Raw genomic sequence first — 24,776 nt, 5'->3', positions numbered from 1 at the left:
TCCTTTGTCAAATATTATAAAACAAGTACAATAAATTTTAGCTGAAAAATATATTTTTGTTGTTGTAGTAAGCCCTCATTTTTTATTGTTTTATTTTTAAAGTATGAATATAAATAAACCAAAAGAAAAAGAAGAAGGAGAAAAAAATATTATAGAGGCATGCCGTGTCATCCTGACTTAGTTATACAAAACTTTTAAAATGTGATCCATGACATAATAATGGTAACAGTGACTTTAAGTTAACATCACACCTTCGTTGTAAAAAAAACAAAAACAAAACAAAGTATCTCATTTCAACAAAACATAAACTTCATTTTAGTTTTTTTATTTTTAAAAAAATTTTGGGTGTCCTCTTAAAGCAATTGGTGCAGCACCGGATTCACATATAATCATAAGAGGATCATCAGCCTCCATCTCGTGTGAAGTCGAGTTTTTAAAAAAACTTACCCCTCCCCTCTCTTCCCCTACTATCCACCCAGGATTAATTGGGTAGCTGGGTAGTCTGTTACATATTTTTAGCAGTATGTAAATGTAATAGACTAACATTCTATCCAAAGAGTAGCAAACAATTACTATTACTATTTGTTTAACACTATAAAAACCTGGATAAAATCTCAGGCCTAAAGGCTTTAGAGGATGTTAAGGACTTTTTCTTTATGCTGCTATTCTTTTATGTCTTCTCGGGGGTTCCAATAGCTCAGTTGGTAGAGCACTCGATTCACAAGCAAAGGGACCGAGATCAATTCCAGGAGCAGCTGAGATTTTTTTTTCTGGTCCCCCCCCCCGCTGTCCACCCAGTAGTGATTGGGTAGCTGGGTCTGTTAGATCAGGCAGAAGTACTTTGCGATAGACTAGCATCCTTTCCAAAGGGTAGCAAGCAATTGCTATTGTCCGTTTCATGCTATAGCAACCTGGATAAACTCCAGCTCCACGGACCTCATGGCTCGGAGTGACTACGTACTCTATGTCTTCTTTTTCTTTTCAACACCATTGACCCAATCCTCAAACTGTTTATAAACCTTGAACTTAGCAAACACCTCCACAAACATCAACGTGCCGAAGAAAACACAGACCGCCCCACAACAATGCAAGGGGGTGAAGGGATTCTTGAAGTACAGAATGGAAAATACCAGGCTAATAAATTTCCTCAAGGTCACAACTAAGGTCACGGTCAAGGACGTGCACTCAGTGGTGAGTACAAAAACGCTTCGTAGACAGATATATCTTGGTTACTGTTAAGGAGTTGTTCATCAAGACCATTATCATCATCATCATCATCATCATCATCATCATTACCAAAAGGATAGTGAGTGAAAGTGTTGAACATCATCATCATCACCATCATCATTATCAAAAGGATACTGCGTGATAGTGTTGAACACCACCATCATCATCATAATCACAACTATCCTCAAAACTGCCATCACCATCATCACAACTACAATCAATATCATCATCATCACAATTTTCATCAATATTGCTATCATCATCATCATCACCTTCACCATTATCAAAAGGATACTGCGTGATAGTGTTGAATACCACCATCATTATCATCATCACAAAAATCCTCAAAACTGCCATTATCATCATCACAATTTTCATCAATATTGCCTTCATTACCATCATCATCACCTCCACCACCATCATTATCCCGATCATCAACATCATTATCAAAAGGATACTGAGTGATAGTGTTAAACAGCAGACATAGCCAAGCCCAGGGAACAGAGCCACCAATACCAGGGATGACGTACGGATCTATACATGAACATGGATGAAAAATAGGCAAGTGATCAAATCAAAGAATGAATTAATTAAAAACTAATAACGTAGAGAGTGGATCAAGACATTTATAAAGGATACAGTATTATGGACACAATATCCCCGGGAATGAATTCGAAATTTCAAACGAATAAGTTTAAGAATCTTATTATCATACCCCTCCGGTAACCTCATCTATATTATATATATATATATATATATATATATATATATATATAAATATATATATATATATATATATATATATATATATATATATATATAATATATATAATATTATTTATATATATAATATATATAAACAGTAAAATTACTTAAACCGAAAGAAGCTAAACCGAAATACCTTAAACCGCAAAGAATTTAATAAATTGTACTAGTTTCTTCATTTTCTTTGTACTAATTCTTACAATGAACCGAAATACTTCTAAGCAGGACTTTCTTTAAACCGAAACAACTTGAGAGAACCTTCCCTTTTTCTCTCTATATTTTTCTTAAAAAATTCGGGAAGGAGGCCACACGTAATAATGCCCGGCGATATTAAACAGAGCGTAAGTATAAGATGAGGGTGATGGGTAGGGGTGAGGGGTAGGCAAACACTTCAATCACTGCACTTGGGCTTGGCCAACACCACAATCGCACAGACTGGAAAAGGAAGACAGCGGGTAACTGGCAGGCGATAAATGAGGAAAGAGGGGGAGTTGGGGTGTAGAATCACGCAAGCGAGATGTTCTCGCTCGTGTGTTGATGCTTTGGAACTGACTGGATTTTCAACACGACGATAAGGAGGGGGGTGGTAGACAACTTACCATTGACATGCCATTTCATTTCCACTTTGTTTAAATGTGTGTGTGAGAGGGAGGGGGGGGGGGGGGGGTTCTATGTAATTAGGCCTTTGAACCTAATGGCTTTTCAACAAAAGAGAGATGTGTAGTGGACAGCTTAGCATTGACACGCCTTTTCATTTCCATTTCACTTCACCTCTGAGTAGCTGCGCATCATTCATTATCAATTATCGCACAAGAACTTTCGATCTTATTTTAGCTTTGCATTTTACTAAAAGATGTCTAAACTAAACACTGTGCTTACACGTTTGAGTTTAAAATCAAAATACTATGTGAAGTCGATGTAAAAAATAGTTGATCAAGACGGAGATATGTAAAATACACGGCATCCCGAACTCAGCTCTTTCAACAATTTTGAATTGAAAATGAAAACCCCCAAAAATATTTTTAAAACACACACACAAAAAAAAAAAAAAATTAATGGTTACGAAGACGGCATTTATTCAACAACTCAATTTAACGGGAAACCCATGATACGATTAAATGAGCAAATTCCTTAAATTATAGTTACTACCTTTGAAAAACATTGCAAAACGGGAACTTGCTTTAAACCAAAATGTCTTTAAACCGAAATGGTTTAGAAGGTCCCCAAAATTTCGGTTTAAAGTAATTCTACTGTTATATATATATATATATTATATATAATATATATATATATATATATATATATATATATATATATATATATATATATATATATATATTATATATATTTCTTTTCAAAATGTATTCTATTTTACGATGATTAGTTCTCGAATTTAATCCTTTGACATTAAGAATTATCAGTGCAGTCAGGATGCGTTAACTCTGCCATTGCCGGTCCCAAGCCCGGATGAGAAAGGAAAAGGGATAGGCGTAGGGCCAGCAACTCCACCCTGGAAAACATAAGCCGCTACAGAAACGTCGACGAAAGAAAACCCAATTACTACTGTTCTGGGAGAGGAAGGGTCTTTGCGACACATGACGCTTTGCAGTGAAAGCCGAGAGGAAGCTACAAGGCCGACTTTCCTTCTTTCGACCAGAACCATCAACGTCGGAACATGGAATGTGAGGACCATGTATGAGACGGGAAAAACCAACCAAGTAGCAGCAGAAATGAAAAACTACAACCTCACACTGCTTAGAATCAGTGAGACCCGTTGGACCCAGTCAGGGCAGAAGAAACTGATCACAGGAGAGCTCTTACTGTATTCCGGGCACGAAGAAGAGAACGCTCCACACACAGAAGGTGTGGCACTCATGCCGTCAAAATCTGCACAGCAGGCCCTGTTAGGATGGGAAGCACACGGACCGCGAATTATCGGAGCTTCCTTCAGAACAAAAGTGAAGAAGATCACAATGAATATAATACAGTGTTATGCACCAACAAATGAACATGACAAAGAGGTAAAAGACAGGTTTTACAACAGATTGCAGAATGTCCTGGCCAAGTATCCAGAGAAAGATGTGAACATTCTCATGGGTGACATAAACGCAAAGATAGGGACAGATAATACAGGGTTCGAGGAAGTGATGGGAAAACATGGACTGGGAGTAATGAACGAGAATGGGGAGAAATTTGCAGACTTCTGTGCTATGAATAACCTGATCATTGGAGGTAGCACTTTCCCCCACAGAAGAATACATGGGTATCACCCGACCTTGTTACCGAAAACCAGATTGACCACATCTGCATAGCTAAGAAATTCAGAAGGTCCCTGATGGATGTACGGGTAAAAAGAGGAGCAGACGTTGCATCGGACCATCACCTGGTTGTAGCAAGGCTGAAATTAAAACTGAAGAGAAATTGGATGGAAGCAACGAAAAGAGAGAAGTACAATGTCAATTTGTTGAAAGATCCAGATACCCGAGGAAAATTCAGCCTGACTCTCACCAATATGTATAAAGTATTAAAAGATCAGTTTATTGGAAGAGAGCAGTGTGGAAGATGATTGGCAGAAAGTGAAAGAAGGACACAAGACAACCTGTCAGGAAGTGCTTGGGCCGATGAGACACCACCATAAGGAATGGATTTCAGCCAAAACACTGCAAAAGATCCAGACAAGGAAGCAAAAGAAGGCAGTCATAAACAATTGCCGGACAAGAGCCACAAAGGCAAAGGCACAGAAAGACTTCACCGAAGCCAACAGAGAAGTTAAGAGGAGTGCAAGAACAGATAAGCGCAAATACATTGACAGCCTGGCGGAAGAAGCAGAGAAAGCAGCAGCCAGCAACAACATGAAACAGCTGTATGACATATCAAAGAAACTGTCGGGGAAAAACAATAGGCCCGAGCGACCAGTCAAAGACAAAGAAGGAAACACCATCCTGGGAAAGGAACAGCAACTAAATAGATGGGCTCTTCACTTTGAAGAGCTTCTGAACAGACCTGCTCCGTCGAACGCCCCAAACATCAACCCAGCTGATACAGACCTTGACATCAACTGTAGACACCCGACTAAAGAGGAGATCAGGAACGCTATCAAACTATTGAAGAATGGCAAGGCAGCTGGGCCAGACAACATTCCCGCAGAAGCTTTAAAGACGGACTTAAAAACGACCACAGAAATGCTTTATCCTCTCTTCAAGAAGATCTGGGAGGAGGAAGAAGTACCAACAGAGTGGAAGGAAGGGTACCTCGTCAAACTGCCTAAGAAAGGAGACCTCAGCAATTGCAACAACTACCGAGGAATAACGCTTCTGTCAGTGCCAGGAAAAGTCTTTAATAGAATAATCTTGGAGAGAATTAAAAGTGCTGTTGACCCCCTCCTTCGCGACCAACAGGCTGGCTTCCGCAGGAATAGATCATGTGTCGACCAATTTGCAACCCTACGCATCATAATTGAGCAATCCTTGGAGTGGAATTCCCCGTTGTACATCAACTTCGTTGATTATGAAAAAGCGTTTGACAGCGTTGACCGAGAAACCTTATGGAAAATACTCCGCCACTATGGGGTTCCAACAAAAATAGTCAGCCTGATCCAAAGTTCCTACAAGGGAGTGACCTGTCGAGTAATCCATGGGGGACAACTGACAGATAGCTTCAATATGAACACTGGAGTCAGACAGGGATGTCTTCTGTCACCCTTTCTCTTCCTTTTGGCGATTGACTGGACAATGAGGTCAGCAGTGGCAGGTAGGAGAAATGGGATTCAGTGGACATTGTTCGACCAGCTCGACGATTTGGACTTTGCAGATGACTTGGCCTTGCTGTCCCACAATCACCAACAAATGCAGGACAAGACAACAGAGATAACAGCAAAGTCATCACAAATCGGACTCAGGGCCCATGAGGGTAAAACAAAGGTCCTCAAAATAAACACAAATAGTAAAGAGCCAATCAAACTGCACGAGAGCGAACTGGATGAGGTTGACCACTTCACGTATTTAGGCAGCAGATTAGATAAACAGGGTGGCACAGATGCAGATGTAAAGGCAAGAATTGGCAAGGCGAGGGTAGCATACTTGCAGCTTAAAAACATCTGGAGCTCCAAGGTGGTGTCAACCCGAACCAAAATAAGACTCTTCAATTCAAATGTCAAGTCAGTCCTTTTGTATGGCGCGGAGACCTGGAGGACCACGAAGACCACCACCGGAAAAGTACAGACCTTCATCAATAGCTGCCTCAGAAGGATCCTCAAGATTCACTGGCCAGACAGTGTCAACAACGCAGACCTGTGGCAGAGAACATCTCATATGCCAGCAGAAGACAAAATCAGACGCCGCCGATGGAGATGGATTGGGCACACCCTGAGGAAGCCAACCAATAACACCGCTAGGCAGGCGCTGAGATGGAACCCCCAGGGAAAACGGAAGAGAGGGCGGCCTAGAAACACCTGGCGGCGAGACCTGGAGGCGGACATGAAGAGGATGGGACACACCTGGGGAGAGTTGGAGAAGATGGCCCAGGACAGAGGACGATGGAGGACTGTTGTCGACGGCCTATGCTCCACTAGGAGTGACAGGCATAACCAACCCAACCAGGATGCGTTAAGGAAACAAAAAAAAAATCATTGGAAATAACAAGAAATGAAGTGAGTAGGAAAGTGCCAGAAGACAACAGAGAATAAAAACTTGCGGCGGCGATGGGGGTTTGAACCCACGACCTTACTGGTACGACAACTCCCCCTGGCTGGAAAGATTGTGACTCTACCGCATGAGCTATCCACGATCCCGTTGCGGGTTCGAGCCTGATCGCCGCTGCAAAGTTTTTATTCTCTGTTGTCTTCTCGCACTTTCCTACTCACTTCATTTCTTGTTATTATCAACATAACTGCCTGCTCCACTCACTTTTCTGAATTTAAAAAAAATCATTGAACTCCTACATTCTTTTTTTTACAAAGGACAATAGGGATGCCTTCTAATCTTTTTGCTCTTATGTTATAATAAAATTGTTTTTTGTTGGTTTGTTTGCTTTTAAGGGTTTTACTGTGCTTGCAACACATTAAGATCATATCAGCGCCAGTAAAAAGGAAGAAAATGGTATAGTAAAAAGTTCTAGAGTTACAATTAAAGCACCTAAGAACAGGTAGGACAAAGGGGAATTGGTTCAAATTGGGAACATATGTTAATACCAAGAGCACACTATCAAAGTACTTAGTTTGAGATCACCTAAAAGTTTCATCCTGACACAAGCACAGGTCCCCACTAAGAGGAATACACTCAACGTTTAAAAATCATAAATAATATGTAAACAAAACATAATACATTACATAACAGAGAGATGATTTACAAGGCAAATAATATCATCTCCCAAAACTAACTTTACATTTGACTGTTTCCCTGTCAGCCAGGGTATCCGGCCATGGCCAGGACAAAACCAAGTAATCTCATTCCAAGACAAAGACAGAAAGCAAGTTGGAAAACATGTATGGGGACAGAAGACACAGTAAGTACCTCCCTGCCCACAATGGGAGGTCAGGAACTCCACCCAACTATAATAAAATTAGGTTTTCGCCAAAAAACCAAAGGGATATAATAGAATAGGTTATCAATATGTGTAGAAACTGAATGTTCATTTTTCTGACCTGTTTTAACATTAAATTTGTGTCAGTGCATGACATAATCAGGCGGAAGTTGAAAATTGTTGATTTGCATTTTTAAGCATTTTCTGAAATAATATGCTACCAGGAGCATTTTAATCTTTATTTGAAGTAAATCGAGTGATTTTTTTTCATGAAGTTATGGTCAGATGTATGGGGGAAAAGTATCCAGCAACTTTTCTCAAATTTCATACCTTTTCAATTTGACTAACTGTAAAAAATATTTAGAAGTGAAATTAAGCTTAGATATTTCCCGAAGATGTATAAAAAGGGTTGATTTATTCATTTATGACAGGAACTCATTTATGATAAAAATTGACCTTCTCACTAAACTTGGCAAAATCTCAGTTAAAACCTCTTCACCATCCGACTGATTATGTCATTCACTGAAACATTTACTAATCAACATCTGGCTCAACCCATCAAAATACCCAGTTGAGACAGTGGCTCTCATGAATCTCCACGTTTAGCAGCTACACTTATGTCTGTAAAGGACTTCTATTTAACGACAATAACGTGAATCCTTACCTGATTTGTTGAATTCGTGGACAGACGAGGATATACTGGACATCAAGAACAGAAATCCTGGCAGGGGCAAAAAATGCTGAAATGTAAGACAAGAAATGGAACGATTTGAGAAAAAATGCCAGAAGACAATAGAGAATGGATATATTTTTTGTCATGGGCGTCGAACCTGGGACCCTCTACCTGACTGTGTGAGAGAAATGATTTATGCATTCCGCCATCCACCACTCCAATTACCATATGGATCCTAGGTTCAATTCTCATCATTGCTAATTAAATGGTTAAATAATATGTTATTAGGATTATCCAATATGATTTATGATTAAGCACAACTATGTATACCTTGCCCATTTAACAGATCATGTTGTGAGTGTGGGATGTGAATTTAAACACAATAAAAGGACTCTATATTATTTTATGTTTTAAATTATACATGTTATCCAAGAAAAGCAAAGGAAGTGAAGAGAAAAAAAAACCCAACAAATATATAAAACAACTATTCCTGTGTTGGATATAGTGTAAATGTTGCTGCTCGAAGCTCGAAGAAATAAATAATAACGTGAAGTTGAATGTAAGCTTCAATTTAATTACAAAAACAGATCAAATGAACGTTTCGGGTTTCATTCTGTTTTGTTGATAAAGGGGAAACCCGAAACGTTCATTTGATCTGTTTTTGTAATTAAATTGAAGCTTACATTCAACTTCACGTTATTATTTATGTGTTGGATATATAACATGTATATCAAAACAAATTATATTTTATCCGATTTTTTTTTACACATTTCATCATAATTTCATCAAACTCACGTTATAGAACATAGCCTCGGATGGATGTTTCCCATACTTTATGTAAGTCTGTTCTTGAAATATTCCCATGAAGGCCGCCAGGAAAAGGGAGAGAACCAGTAACGCTAGACCTGTCAGTGGAGATGACAAAAACATTATTTATTATAATGTCAGTTAAAAAACAAAAAACAAACCCAAACTCCATCCAAAAAAACCCAACTCCCCCCCCCCCCCCCAAAAAAAAAAAAAACCCACTTTTTTTCCGGCTCTCCTGCAAAATTGAGATTTACAGAGCTGCCAACCGTTTACATTCCAAAAGTGGAATCAGAAAGTCAGAAAATAGGAATTTGAGACAAAAAATCGGAATTTGTCACCAATGGATCAAAATGCCCACCAGCTTTGCCACTAAACACACAAAGACAGTGTTCTGACACAGCTGGCAAATTGCATATCAATTATTGTGTACGGTAATGGAATGGTGAAAGGGAGGAGTGCTATTCATTTTCCTACTTAGCTCCCTTTCGGCAATCATTAAAAAAAAAAAAAATCACATTTTTACCCCCCCCCCCTCCCCCTTTCCTTAATTTTTTTCTTCTTACCATTATCATAATTTTGGAATATCAGAGTTTTAGACACTGGCGGATTAGTGGAAAGGAAGAGTGAAAATAGGAATGATTCCAGAGTGAAAATAGGAAAAATTCCAGAGTGAAAATAGGAATGATTCCAGGTGAAAATAGGAATGATTCCAGAGTGAAAATAGGAATGATTCCGCTAAAAGCTAAAGGGTTGGCAGGTATGGATTTACCATCATACATGACTTTGTCATCGCATGTCATTTGACAAAAGTCTTTTTATTTTTTTGTAGCCCTTGTAATGCTTTGAGCGTGTTTAATGGATATTGTGCTATATAAAGGCTCAATTTCATAAAAAATTGAGATTTACCATAATATATGACTTTGTCACTGCATGGCAGAATCGCTTCATGTCCTTTGACGAAAGTCTTTTAATTTTTTTGTTGCCCAGTATATGTCTTCATGTAAGATCAAAACAAATACATTCATAACACGAGGTCAGATATGTGGTCTAGTGGTATGACACTGGCTTTTGGATCGGAAGGTCCTGGGTTCGAGCCTCGATCGGCGCATGGTTGAGTCCTTGGAAAAGGCTCTTTTACTCAAGTTCTCTCACCGTACTCAGGGGTAAAATAAGTACCTTGCTGTTAACAGCGTTGTCTCTGTCCGAAAAGATTGTAATATCGCCTCACAGGCGTCATGTCCCGTCCTACATAGTAAGTGTTGCTGTTGGCCAGGGACCCCTTGTAAAGCGCTTTCAGCATGTTTAGTGGATATTGTGCTATATAAAGGCTCATTTTTAAAAAGTTGAGATTTACCATCATACATGACTTTGTCATTGCATGGCAGAATCACTTCTTGTCATTTGACAAAAGTCTTTTTTTTTTTGTAGCCAAGTATTTGTTTTCATGTAAGGCCAAAACAAATACATTCATAACACGATGCTAGATACATTGATAATAAAAACTGATTGAAAATAAGAAATAATACTTGCTGCTGGTAGGGACATAGAGCAACTAACTACCTCATTATATTTTTCTACGACAGACTTTTTGACTTTTGACCCTTACCAATTAACCAAATCATGTAGTCGTAAGCACCACTGGCGGATTTCTTGGATTTATCGTCCTGTATCGAGGCAAAGAGAATGATGAATATCTTGTGTTAAAATTAGTAAAAAGAGCAAAGCAATATTGTATAAGAAATAGTTTTAAAATTGTGAGGAAATCTTTTCAAAGCATTTTTTGGCTGAACATGAGACTTGATATATGATATATGAGTCTGAATCCTTAGTTAATCTAGACAATCTAAACATATATATGAGTCTGAATCCTTAGTTAATCTAGACAATCTAAACATATATCAATGACCAACAAAGATATTAAATAGTTATGAATCTGTAATCTTTAGCAAAATGACAGAATTCATTTCGAGAGAAATCTCAGCTCTACAGTGATGCTCCTACAGTTGTTTGTGATGGCAGTTCTACTGGCTACTGTCATGTTGCTGACTGTGCTGCTGATTTTGCTACTAATACTATCCTCTGAATAACAGAATTCTTCACCGTCCCACATGATATCATAATTTGTGCTTCTATGTGGTCTTGTGGTATGAGACTCACTTTCGGACCTGAAGGACATGGGTTCGAGCCTCGCTCAGCGCATAGTTGAGTCTTTGGAAAAGACTCTTTACTCACATTCTCTCATAACTCAGGTGTTAACAGCGTTGTCGGAAAAATTGTATTATCGCCTAACAGGCATCACGTCTCATTCTTGATGTTAAGTGTTGCTGTTGGTCACGGACCCTTTGTAAAGCACTTTGAGCACGTTTAGTGTATATTGCACTATATAAAAGCTCCAAAATTTTTTAAAAGAAAGTGCTTAAGACAATGGACAGCTATGAGAGGGAACTCAGAATTGAGTACAGCCCCAGGCACTTTCAGTTTTTTTAAATCTTTGAACAAAATCATTAACCTCAAATTTGCTCACTTAGAGAGCAAGGGTTCTTCTTATTCACATACATAGTACATTTCATTTGTTTTGTTTGTGGTCTGGTTAGAATTTTTAAGGCTTACTTTTGTTTTTCATAATTGGATAAGACAATTTTTCTGTTTCTGAAACAATTGCCAAAAAAAAAAAAAAAAAAAAAAAAAAAAAAAAAAAAAAATTTTTTTCCCAACATAGTCAAGTATGTCCATGCATGTGTGTCACGTGATTTATAGCTATCCCAAGTCCTTCAGATCTAATATGCCCATTTAGCTGGAGTTTATCCCAGTTTCCACAGCATGAAATGGACAATAGGAATTGCTTGCTATCAGTTTGATAGCAAGCTAGTTTATGCAAAGTACTTTCAGCCAGATCTAATAGAGCCAGCTAGCCGATTACTGCTGGGTGGATAGGGAAGTCGGAAATTTCTCTCCCTTTGGGTGTGAAGTGATTGCTCTTAAAAACTGAGCTATTGGGCCCTCCAATAGCTATCCCAAAACAGATCACAAATATTCTATGACCAGTAAGATCCCCCTACTGCATTTATAAAGCCTTTTAGCCTGTAGATAAAAGTCTCAAAGAGCTTCAAATAAATGGCTTCCTATTTTAAAACAACCAAACACAATAAATAAATCAATGTATCATATACAATGCACAATTTATGAATTATTACTAACCCCCAAGCAGTAATCGGGTAGCTGGGTCTGTTAGATCTGATGGAAAGTACTTTGCGAAAGACTAGATCCTATCCAAAGGGTAGCAAGCAATTGTTATTGTCCATTTCACACTATAGAAACTGGGATAAACTTCAACCCCATGGGCCCTAAAGGACTTACAAACCTACAAAATGAACCGGTAACATTTGAGATTGAATATTAAGAAAAAAAACAAAACAACAAAAAAAGAGAACATTAAGTTGTCCCAACACCTTTACCTGTTGACTGGCAGATGCTAGAGTACATGTGGCGATGCCTGCAGTGATAAGGACGACAGACAAATACTTTGTGATCTTGTATCTGAGAAAGGTAAAACCATAATAGAATAAACTATTTGATATTTGAATTATTGAATTGTATAACGCTTTTGGAAAAGAACACAGCAGAAACCAGTGGGAGAGGAAATAGGAAGAAGACAATGGAGGTGGATTGGACACACGCTTAGAAAGAATGACTCCACTATAACAAAGAAAGTATTGGACTGGAACCATCAGGGTAGAAGATCAAGGGGAAGGCCATGAGGAACATGGAGAAGAATTAAAGAAACTGATATACGGAGAAGTGGTAAGACCTGGAATGAGATTAAAAAGATAGCTCAGGATAGAGAAGGATGGAAACTGTTTGTCTGTGGCCTATACCCTGACCCAGGGTGACAAAGGCAATGATGATGATGATAACGCTTTACATTATTGAATTTTTTTTCATGCCATATGATGCGCAGATAGGATTACTGATGTGCGGCTATGAGGTCTTGTGGTATGACACTCGCTTTTGGATCGGAAGACACTGGGTTCGAACCACACTTGGTGCATAGTTGAGTCTTTGGAAAAGGCTCTTTACTCACATTCTCTCACCGTACTCAGGTGTAAAATGAGTACCTGGTCGTTAACAGTGTTGTCTATGTCGGAAAAAAATTTGTATTGTCTCGTTCTACATGTTACGAGTTGCTGTTGGTCAGGGACCCTTTGTAAAGCGATTTGAGCACATTTAGTGGATATTGCTCTATATAAAAGCTCAAGTATTTAAAAACTGAACCCTTTCAATATCCCTGTTCTCTTTTTGTTAAAACAAACATGAGTTTTTGACTGATGTGACTCAAGTATTGGCCAAAGATTTCTACAAAATGGAAGGTAATATTAAAAAATAAAGCTAAGAAAACAAATACTTTTAACCAAAATCCTGACTATGATTACAGTGTTATTACATAAGCTTTGATACAATTTAGTTAATACGCCTTTAAAATATTAAATCTCAATTTATCACACAAAATACTATCTATCTCCATTATCAGTTTCTGATCGTGTCATTTATTTTACTTGTAAAATGTACATAAACAACACATCCATCTTACTGGTTGAAAAATAGAAAAAAAAAAAAAAAAAGAGAGAGAGAGAGAGAGAGAGAAAGAAAATAGACGTCTAGTAAGTTTAAAACAAAAACAATAATTTGGAAGTGCAGATATAGAAAAAAAAATGCTACAAGACAGTTTATCATACTTTTTCTTCATGATGATAACACCAAGGATCAAGTTAGCAATCAAGGAGCCCTGTGGAGAGTAATAATAATAATAATAATAATAATAATAATGACAATAATAATAATAATAATAATAATAATAATAATAATTCTAATAATAATAATAATAATAATAATAATAATAATAATGACAATAATAATAATAATAATAATTAATATAAAATAATAATAAATAATAAAATAATAATAATAATTAATAATAATAATAATAATAATTATAATAATTAATAATAATAATAATAAATAATAATAATAATAATAATAATAATAATAATAATAATAATAATATAATAATAATAATAATAATAATAATAATAATAATAATTAATAATAATAATAATAATAATAATAATAATAATAATAATAATAATAATAATAATAATAATAATTAATAAATAATAATAATAATATAATAATAATATAATAATAATAATAATAATATAATAATAATAATAATAATAATGGACTCTTCTATAGCGCACAGTATCTTCAGACAAGAGCCTCAGTGATCAAACAAATAACTCGATAAACAAAAGGATAATTCATTGGGGGTCTAACTCAATCACAAGCTCCTTAGGATATCTTTTTTTTGTCAGAACGAATGCTTGTTTTGTTTTTATGTTTTTAAGGGTTTTACGGCGCTTGCAACACATTTAGGTTATATCAGCGCCAGTAAAAAGGAAGAAAAGGGGATAGTAAAAAGTTCTAGAATTACAGTTAAAGTATCCAAGAAAAAGTAAGACAAAGGGGAACTGGGAACAAATAGGGATCAGATGTAGATTCCAAGAGCATACCATCAATGTACTTAGTTTGAGATTACCAATAAGTTTCATCTGGACACAAGCACGGCCCCCACTAAGAGGAATACACTCAATTGCTTACATTATAAATTATAACAAATATAATATATACATAACAGAGAGATGATTTACAATGAAAAAAATATCATCTCCCAAAACAATAACCATGCATTTGACTGTTTCCCTCCCAGTCAAGGACTCCGGCCAGGGTCGGGACAAAACCGAGCAATCCCACAGCAAGACAAAGACAGAAAGCATGTTGGAAAACAGATATAAGGGGATAGAAGACACGGTAAGTACCTCCCTGCCCGCTGTGGAGGTAGGGAACCCCACCCACTTAGAACGAATGCATAGCTCGGTGTAATTTAAACCAAAGATACAAAAATGGGTATGCAGGATGCATGGTATGATCAATACATTTATAGTGAAAGACAGTCCAGTAAAAATAAATGCCTTAAGATTAAAACTGATATCAGAATAAACATCGATCAGAGTTAGGTGAATTTGGGACCTTAGCTACAATACAGTATTATGCTTGAACCCTGGAAAATTGAGCGAAAGTTAAAAATGGTTAGAATAACGCAAATTGGGTGTTTTGAGTTTAAGAATTATAAGAAAACTCTTACAAAAAAGCAGAAGACCTTATTTCATAATTAATATGTATAGTAAAATAAAGGGAGTAAAAATGACTCTTATAAAAGACACAACTTTGTTTTGTTCTATAACTAAAGGAGACAGAACATGACGTAGTAGTCATAAATAATAGGTGATGATAATAATAAGCTTTTGTGATGTACATCATCCGCTTACTGTGCTTTAAAGTTCTTCAAAAGGAGTTTTAAGCAAAGTAATCGTCATCATAGCTTGTCGCTCCAACACCCAACCCACTCCACAGTACCTGGGGAGCAGATTCTTAGATCATGATCACTGCAGCTGGGCCTGTCCTGGCATTCTCTAAGGATGTTCTCCATCGTCTGCTCTGGGCAGAACATGCACTACACCAACAACAGCAAGCTATGATTAATGACAACAACATGACAAGACACAACACCTGTAACGCGACATTACAAGAGTTTTCAAACAGAGAAATTGCCGTTACAAGCCAGGTACTCATTTTACACATGAATGTGGTGAGAAACTATATTAAAGAACCTTTTTCCAAGGACTCAAACATGCTTTATTCAGAGTGGGACTCGAACCCTGGATCTTCCAGTCAGAAGGCGAGTGTATTCCACTAGACCATAAAATGGAAATTTTTCTCACATTTGATTTACCCTAACAAAATACAAAAATGAGGCCATGGTTTACATTTCAAGCTTAAATAATTCATCTTACTTTTTTACTTTATATCACTTAAAATTGTTTAATCATCTGGATCTCATTAGTTTTTACATCTGAAAAAAAAAAAGATAATTCTTCATCAAACAGCTTACAAACTGCTTACAGCTCTAAAAATCATGTGAAGAGGCATGGAGATGTTGAATCCTAGTGTGTAGTTGTTTAGAGTTTGGACAACAAAGAATAGGGATACCATCAGGAGGTAATATCTGAAAAAAAAACAAAAACAAGGGGGAGAAAATAACAATCTTTGCATGATAATATGTATCTACTAACTCTTCAGAGGGAGAAATAATTATACCAAAAGCAGATAAAACATACAGTACTCCCCTTAAAAACAACAATAAAAGAAAAGAAACTTGTATTGTCAAATTATCTCTCTTGTTTACAGCCTTCTCAAACCTTGCTCAATGAAACTTACACCTTAGACACTTCTTTATAACTTAATGTACCAATCATATCTTATAAGAGATACTAATACTCTTCAACAGTCGTAATGTCACTTCCTTCCTTATGACGCATGGTAACTTAGTAACACTGGCTCTAAACTATCGGAACAATGGCGGATGCCCATATGAAATATTTCCCTGGCGAGGATAAAAACGTATCCAGCGGAAAAAACCCCCATAAATTTGATCACGTTTTGACTTTTACACATTCTAATCACAAGGCATATGAAAAGTTCTAGCCAGCATGAAGAATAAAAAGTAATGATTTTCTTTGTTTAGAACCAAGATGGCCGCCATTGCCGGGCGGCGTGACATCAGACTACTGAATCCAATTGTCTTACATCTAACAATATGACAGATTTTTCTGTGCTAAAAAAAGTATGAAGTAAAGTTACAGATCAAATCATAATGGATATAATATTGTTGACATGTTTGACAGCTATAACGCAAGCTCGTAATGGGACGGACCATGGTCAAAGAATTGATGAAGTGATATGTAAAAGAGAAGCAGCAAAGTTTGTATTGAAAGACTATCACTGAATCTGTCATTTTTATTTATATTAAGGTCATCTTAAAATAATTTTAAAAATTATATTGTAACTACTTTTCCTTATTTGTTTTTTGGTAACAATATTGAAGACAAAGTGTGTTTAAAAATAGAAAAAATAGGTGGCAGCAACTACGACATGTATCAATACTAGATTAGGAATTCCTGTAGCAAAGTTATGACATCATTTATATATGGAAAGATTAGAAATACAAATAAACTGAAGAATATTCAATAACAATGCCCATTTGGCTTATCAAATGCTATAAATGTATACAAAACGAAAAAAAAAAAAAGACAAAAATCTGATGAATTGACAGAGCTTTAAAATTTGATTGATTTAAATTGAGAGTTTTCCAAGATAAAATAATGAAGAAAAATAAAATTGGAACATTTGAAGACCATAATTTGCAATTAAAAGAACTCACTTGATTGGTATAGCGGATGGCTTTGTGAGAAATCGTGTAGTCACCACAAGGCCTTCAATGCAATTGAATACAAATGCTGAGAAGGTGATGATATTGCCACTATTTGGAAACACTCTAGAATAAATGGAAATATTTATATCACCCGATTAAAAGCATTAAAAACTACTGGCATTCTAAACATAGAGAGCAACTATCAAAAGTGGGAAAGAGTACATTAGAAGATAATAAGATGACAACTTTTACAAATAAGTTTTATTGTTCATAAAATGAAATACATTGTATAAATCTTGACTAGCTAATTTGAAATCTGATTTGACGGGCAACCCGGCTTGGAATTTTTGAAGGATATTAGGATTTTCAGTCCAAAGAACATTCCTCTTATGCCTCGCAGTGTATCTGCATACACTGCAATTCCTGGTTTTTTGTCATCTTCCTCAGCATGAATTGATTAGATATATTGAGAAACTGGGGCCCAGTGCTGTGAGAGTCCGATACTGGAATCATTGATCTGACTCTTTTCTGGAAGTCTGTGGCAAATCATATTCCAGCTCTCGCTGCCTTGGCGCCCGTTATGCCTTCTCAACTTGCTCGTCAGCTGATGCTGAACGAAGCTTTTCTTTATATAATCTTGTTATTTCTTCTAGAAGGCGTAGACTCACAGAAGACAACAACAAAGGACTAGTTTTCCTTTACTACAATAAGTTCAGTGATGCCTCTTTTTTGAGTAGTAAAGGAAAACTAGGCCTTTGGTGAGTCTGAGAGAAACTGTACGTTTGAGATAGTCTGTAGGTGTGAAAGTTTGATAAAACTGATACTGTGAATGAGAGGGAGTAGGCGCTATGTGTGGCTGAGTTGAATAATCTCCAGTGTAAATGTTCTATTCCACAGAATGTGTCTGTGTGTATTTCGTGTGTGTGAGTGTGATTGTCTGAAAGTTTGGGTGCATAAATTGCGTTACAGTGCGGAAAATAATAAATGCACCCTCCTTTAAGTGTAATAAAATGTCTTTTTATTTATTTTTTCATATAGCGTGTTAATTTTTACTGGAAGGCTTAGTTCTGCTCGGCAAATATTGGTCTTTTTGGTAAATTTCATGGCAAATTTTGGGAATTTTTGGGCAATTTTTAGGCCCCAACTTGGCAAAAAATGGAGATGACAGTGAGTTGTACAAGCATTCACTACCCGGTCGACCACCACTGCACTCACTCACACTACATGCAACAAGAAACTGTAATATTTTAGCACGAAGTGGCAATTCGGTCTTGAGTCTGAATAGTTTCCTGTGGCTATTCGGACTCAAATTCCAATGTATGTGCATATACAGAGGAAAGGACAACACAATGTGGGCAGTAGGCAGAGGATGGAACTGATAAAGAAATAGAAAAAGAGTTCAGAAGAAATTTTGTTTTACCCATATCACACTGACTCAACTCATACCCTTACTTTGGATTGTAGAAGGATTGCTGCCTGTCTCACACTATCAGAATATGTAATTTTTATATTATTTCATTGTATTTTGTTGTTAAAAAATAAGCTTTTCCTTTATACAACATTTCCTTTGACTGACTTTTGTTACTTTTGAAGAGTTTTTCTGTTTAATTTCTATCTGGACTTCCAATTGATCCATGATTTTGTCTTTCTCATCAAATAAAGTGGGTTTAGATTACCTGTTGATAGTTATTTAAATCGTAATTTTGATTTACATTAATTTTATGTAATTATCAATAATCAAAATATTTTTTTAAAAAACAACAAACAAAAACTATACTGCCATGGGAGACTATTCAGACTGAGTCCGAAAAATCTGTTGATTACACAATGCGCATTGGAATTTGAGTCTGAATAGCCATGGGAGACTATTCAGAATAGCCGCAGCCTTTTTAGCATGTGAGCGAGCGAATGCCACAGTATTTTACCAGCTAATGAACATATGTGCAGCTCAAGGCTTTTTGTCCTGCTTTATCTCACCTAACAAACTCAGTTACCAATTACAAATGATTTGACATCACCCAAATGTAAATCATAATATATGAGAAAAACGACAAATGGTTATGGTATTGATAAGAAATCCCAATAAAAACGATAATTTGGGCACCACAGTCAATTAGAATTTGTTGCTGCCCTTCATACCAGTCTGCAAAAAGCTCATTAAGCAAGTAAATAAGTAAGTAATCAAACCATACTTGACAAGCTGCTCCAAAAAGATGACATTGGTACAGCAACCAAAAAACACCAGAGAAATCGGTATGCCTGGATGCATGATGTTTTGTTTGTTTGTTCAAACAGGTCGTATCAATGACAATGACTCAATTGAGCAATGTTCCTTTTATGCTTATCCGTCAACTGACTGTAACTGGAAGACAAGGAGAGAGAAAATAGAGATATGTTTAATTGAAATATCAAATTAAAAATAGATATAATTTTCGGTGTTAGAGTGGTTCAAGTGTGGAACAGTCTTCCAGAGAAAGTTGTCAGTGCTGATTCACTTAACTCATTCAAGAACAGACTGGATAGCTATTGGAAAAACCAAGAAATCTTCTATGATTACAAGGCTAGCATCACATTCTCAGCATTCTGTCTTCACGGTAATCGGCAACCGGAAGAAACAAAGATGACACCTGAGTCCAGCGAAGAGGATCATTGAGAACCTGTGCTGGTAATCATCTCTAAGTATCTCTCTAAGTATTGATTATCACAATCACAACAAATCAAATACACAAGCAACAGTTAAAGTTAATTTCACTGATAGAGTGATAGAGGCTGAGTAATTTCGAAGTAAAAAATTATTTAAAAAAGCACTGATGTAAAATTTATGATTCGGTAAATAGTTTAAGTTAAGCCCCATATTTTCTTCTTTAAATTCTATGTATCAATTGTGTCACAAAGTCCAAAAACACAACAATCGAATTTAATATAATATATTAACAGTACTAGAGAGGTGGGCCTTTGGCCTACCAACCTCCGCTGGACGTCCAACACGCCTTGAGCATGCATTCACGTAAAATATAAAGATTTTTTTTTAAAACCTACCTCTGTTTCAAAAACTAGCATCTTTCAGCTTTCTAAGAACACATTTTGATTTTTCAGAACTTTAGTTCGTTAAAAAAATACCGGCCAATCTGACCCGTTGAGTCGAATGAAAACGAAATTTTGTTGTTTACACGGTTCAAAGGAAATGCCGTAAATAAGCTTTCATGGACTTCCTGTGTTGTTTTTATAGTGTCACGTGACCGTTTTGAGAAATTTGTCGTCTGCTACAAATAATTAGACCGGTAGGGGATAGATATTTTCGTTGGAGCAGAGAAAAAGTGAGTATTATTTCTTGGACTTGTAGAGAGGCCTAGGGTCCACCAGCAGTCAAGTTGATTGAATAAAAGAAAAAAAGGCCTTTTTTATCCGCCGCCACCACCACCGTGAGAGTGGAGAGGGGGGGGGGGGGGGGGGGGTTGCATGATGAAGACGAAAGGGAGACGTGTGGCTTGGTGACGTAGAGCTTGTCAACGATGCTGGCAGATGTTCTTAACCCCTTAACAGCGAAGCAAATTTTTTGCTTTCAGATAATAGTTTGCTTTTATCTTTATTATTGTTAACGGGGAATACAGCGTTTCCACCAAGAGAGCAGTCAGACTATCGCAACTTGGACTTCAATTGTCTATAATTGTTTTGCCGTTACTTGTCTTTTGATGAAAGAGGATTTGGTGTTAGGTCAAAGATCGAATTTGGCCGCTAAAGGTTGCATTGCTACTGGGTTTGCTCTTCCCCCCCCCCCCCTCCTCCTTTTTTTCTTCTTTTTTTTTTAACTTAGTATTGTTGATTGCTATTTCCTTTTTTTATGATTAGCAAGTGCTGTAGGAGTCTCACAGGATGCAGGAGTACTGCAATTAACCCTTTGCCAGTGACATTGATTTTTTTGTTTTTAAATAATAGTTCATTTATATTATTTTTTAACGCAGAAAAAAAAACGTTTCCACCATAAGAGCAGTAAGAATATTGATAAAAAGCGCTTTGAGCACGTTGGGTGGATATTGTCCTATATAAAAGCTCAAGTTTTTAAATTGTAATTTGTTTTTTGTCTTTTGATGAAAACGGTAATTTTTTTTATTTTGGTCCAAGTAAGATTGATATTCGCCTTTAAAAGGTTAAGTTGTTTTGTTTTTTCAGGGTTTTTTTGCTTTGTTTTTCAAATGCGGATACGCTGCTTCTTCTTTTTTTTTTTCCTCAACTGGCAAGCTATCGCTGTACTTACCCGCATGGCTTGCACACACAAAAGGATACATCTAGGTCACAAAACCTTACATCAAGGTCACAAAATCAGACAACTAGGTCACACCTCAAGACATCTCTGTTTCGTTTGTTCCAAGATAGCAAAACAAACCAGACGTCTTGGAGTTCGAAAGAGCTTTCCATAAAATATTTGGTATTTGCAAGACCCCCAGAAACCAATTCCCTATACAGCTCTTGTGCACGGTTACTTATGACCTTGATTTATTTCGTACCCACCCCCAAAATCCCACTTATTGTGTGTTATAGGCAGAACATAATAAATAGCTGGGCTGCCACGTGTGTGACTAAATTGGCCAAAGAGAGAATCTATACTTTGGCATTAGACACCAATTACCTGATGTCTTGGTTTTTAATCCTAGCCGAGTGAGAGAGAAAAAACAAAACAATCATACATGTATTTGCAAACAGCAGAACGTTTTCATTTTACATTGAGATGGGAAGGGATAACACTATGATAAGAAAGAAGAGAGAGAGAGAGAGAGAGAGAGAGAGAGAGAGAGAGAGAGAGAGAGAGAGAGAGAGAGAGAGAGAGAGAGAGAGAGAGATGGGCGGGGGATGGGGGGATAGTAAGGGGGAATGGGAAAAGATGAAAGAAACAATGGGTTGCCTGATGACGTAGATCAAAGGATTGTTACAGCGGTGTTCACGGAGCGTACTTCGTGAAATTTTAACCTTTTACAGTGACACTGATTTTTTTCTCCAGATTGCTTATGCAGAATAAATCGTTTCCACCAAGAGAGCAGTAGTAAGAGTATATTTCGACTCGGGCTTCAATTAAACTATAAATCGCAAAGCTTGTCTTTTAATGATAACATTAAGACTAAGATCTGGAGTTTGGGGAGTGTAAGATGGAATCTCGCCATTAATGGTTAAAATTGTTTTGATTAAACAAAAACAACTCACACACACACACACACACACACACACGAGCGCGCGTGGTCACGACAGCGAGGACCATCACTGACAGAATGTTGCAACGGTAAACCGGTTTACGTGTACATAGATCCTGAGGCTAGATGCCCCGTTACCGTGTACGTAGGCACTCCCAAAAAAAAAAGGAAGAAAGAAAGAGACACACACACACTACACACACACAACAGTCTCGCATCCTCTACGAACTAATTTTGCGCACCAATTTTTACTGCACTTATGCACCAAATTGCATACCTATCTAGGGACACTTTTTTCCGTATCTTTTTCTCAATAAACTTTTTAAAAAACCTTTGTTTTGCGCGGCAGGCGGCAGGCACTAGGGGGCACAAACCATTGAATCAGACGAAAAACACACACGATTTAGCGAGGAATGAATCATGAAAATATTTAGGATATAATTTCAAACACAACTTTTGATATTCATCAAGGATTGTCTAGTACCGAATGTTTTTTGATAGAAAACAAATGTATCTTCAAATCTAAACTGCTTTTGACGGTAAGCGGTAAGTTTTTTATTTATTTTTCTGTCCAAACGAATGATTTGTCCTGGTATAGAAGCTAAGTATTGGTAACACCGGCGCAGCTCTCTATCTAATTCAATAAGTTGAGCTGACAAGTAAACACTTGTATAATTGTAATGACCTTCACTTTCACGGAGCAAACGGTGCTACTTTGCATTACCGGCAACAATTAGTTCTATATCAGCAGGCAAACCTGATTTCTTTTATATCAAAATACCAAAGGCTTGTTTAACATCCAGTTGTATGGACAGCAAAACTTATTGTTGGCATTGCTAAGTTGATCAGATTTCGCCAACTAGACACGAAACGGTCCAATAAATTTTGACCACGCAATCAAATGCGCTGATAGTTTAAGCAGTTACTTAGTATACTCGTTACGTACAAATATCGAATTACAAGAATTGTTCGTTAAAAAAAAAGTATTTAATACCTCCCCAAAACGGTATTGAGTTGGGGTCAACGCGTCCACCAGATCAATCATAACAACACACAATAATATTGTGTGTAACCTGATAAATTTATAGATAGTATGCGCTTGGCTAAAAAGCTCATAACATTGCCATCCGGAAGTATAACGGACCAACACACAAAACTGTGTGTATCCATGAACATTTTTAGTCGGGTTAATACAGTTCAGTGAGCATTAATCATAAACGCGGATGGCAAAAAACAATAACAAAGATCTGAGTGACGTCATCTTCGAACTATCTATATCAATATGCTATTTAAATGAGATGTCGCTATATATGTGTCGTGAACATTGCGGAACTATTATTCTTATTTAATGGAGAGAGCTACCGAGAAATGTTTTCAAAAGAAGCGAGTTTCTTCGAGGCACAAGAAGGTTTGATGAGGAAGAATAAAAGCTGGAAAAAAAATCCCGATCACTTACACGTGCAAGCTAATCCTTGAAATTGTTTGTTGCTGGTGTGTTTCGTGTAAAAGCTCTCCAGTCGTTATTATTTAAGGGAGTTAATCCATGAAAAAAAAGTTTCGCATTTTAAAAACATAGGTTTGTCTACCTTGGATTGATAACGAGTATCTCTGCATTTACTTATTTCCATCTTCCCTCTCAATCTTCCTTCAAACTTTGCATTTCCCACATCATCTTTCTCCTGGTCCATCTCTTTTCTCTCGATGTTGTTCGCCTCTTCTACTGACGCACCCCCTTCTTTTCATCTTTTCGTTCTCTCTCTCTCTCTCTCTCTCTCTCTCTCTCTCTCTCTCTCTCTCTCTGTGTGTGTGTGTGTGTGTGTGTGTGTGTGTCTGTCTGTCTATATGTCTCATTCTCTCTCACTCTCTCTGCCTATATGTCTCTCACTCTCTATCTCTTTCTGTGTGTTTTTCTATCTGTCTCCCTCTCCCCCCCCCCCCCCTCTCCCCTCTCTCTCTCTCTCTCTCTCTCTCTCCCCCCCCCTCTCCCATCCACACAAATCCTCATCTCCATCACCATTCAAGAACAGCTACAACGACATCCATTTTGTTTTCAACAGAGTAATCCAAATTTTATTAAAGTTTTTTCTTCTTCTTATATATTACTAATGATCGTGTGTTTGCGCAAGCAATCGTCCGGTTTAACACTATACATGACCACCACCGCCATTTTGAATGACAAGCCGCAAGAGTCACTCCAGTTCGTACTACCACGTCTTTTGCAGCACGAGCAATGTGACAGAGCAATCGGCTTCTCTTATTTGTGACCCATCGT

The 24,776-nt window shown here is 37.1% G+C and overlaps 1 protein-coding gene across 2 annotated transcripts in view; it reads right to left on the bottom strand.

Annotated features, from left to right (window-relative positions):
* LOC144975285 (UDP-xylose and UDP-N-acetylglucosamine transporter-like) overlaps positions 1–23,395 on the bottom strand; it is a 23,522-nt gene extending 127 nt beyond the window's left edge. Inside the window, exons 1-11 of one of the 2 annotated variants that reach the window (XM_078919231.1) lie at positions 23,262–23,395; positions 19,514–19,683; positions 17,331–17,444; positions 16,013–16,115; positions 13,729–13,778; positions 12,451–12,532; positions 10,602–10,659; positions 8,981–9,090; positions 8,177–8,252; positions 1,686–1,761; positions 1–1,224 (exon numbers count right to left, since the gene is read on the bottom strand). The exon at positions 1–1,224 is cut by the window's left edge and continues 127 nt beyond it. In XM_078919231.1, the coding sequence (XP_078775357.1) occupies positions 963–1,224; positions 1,686–1,761; positions 8,177–8,252; positions 8,981–9,090; positions 10,602–10,659; positions 12,451–12,532; positions 13,729–13,778; positions 16,013–16,115; positions 17,331–17,444; positions 19,514–19,590 (1,008 nt within the window). In that variant the 5' untranslated portion in view covers positions 19,591–19,683; positions 23,262–23,395 and the 3' untranslated portion in view covers positions 1–962. The remainder of the gene's footprint in view (positions 1,225–1,685; positions 1,762–8,176; positions 8,253–8,980; positions 9,091–10,601; positions 10,660–12,450; positions 12,533–13,728; positions 13,779–16,012; positions 16,116–17,330; positions 17,445–19,513; positions 19,684–23,261) is intronic. The other variant, XM_078919232.1, reaches the window with a different exon arrangement.
* Positions 23,396–24,776: the final 1,381 nt, after the last annotated feature.

Source organism: Berghia stephanieae, chromosome 6, assembly GCF_034508935.2.
Source record: "Berghia stephanieae isolate SIO BIC M18660-M18661 chromosome 6, UCSD_Bste_1.3, whole genome shotgun sequence".
Classification (NCBI taxonomy): domain Eukaryota; kingdom Metazoa; phylum Mollusca; class Gastropoda; order Nudibranchia; family Aeolidiidae; genus Berghia; species Berghia stephanieae.
Note: the sequence above shows the minus strand (reverse complement) of the source record. Positions and strands in the feature narration are given on the sequence as shown.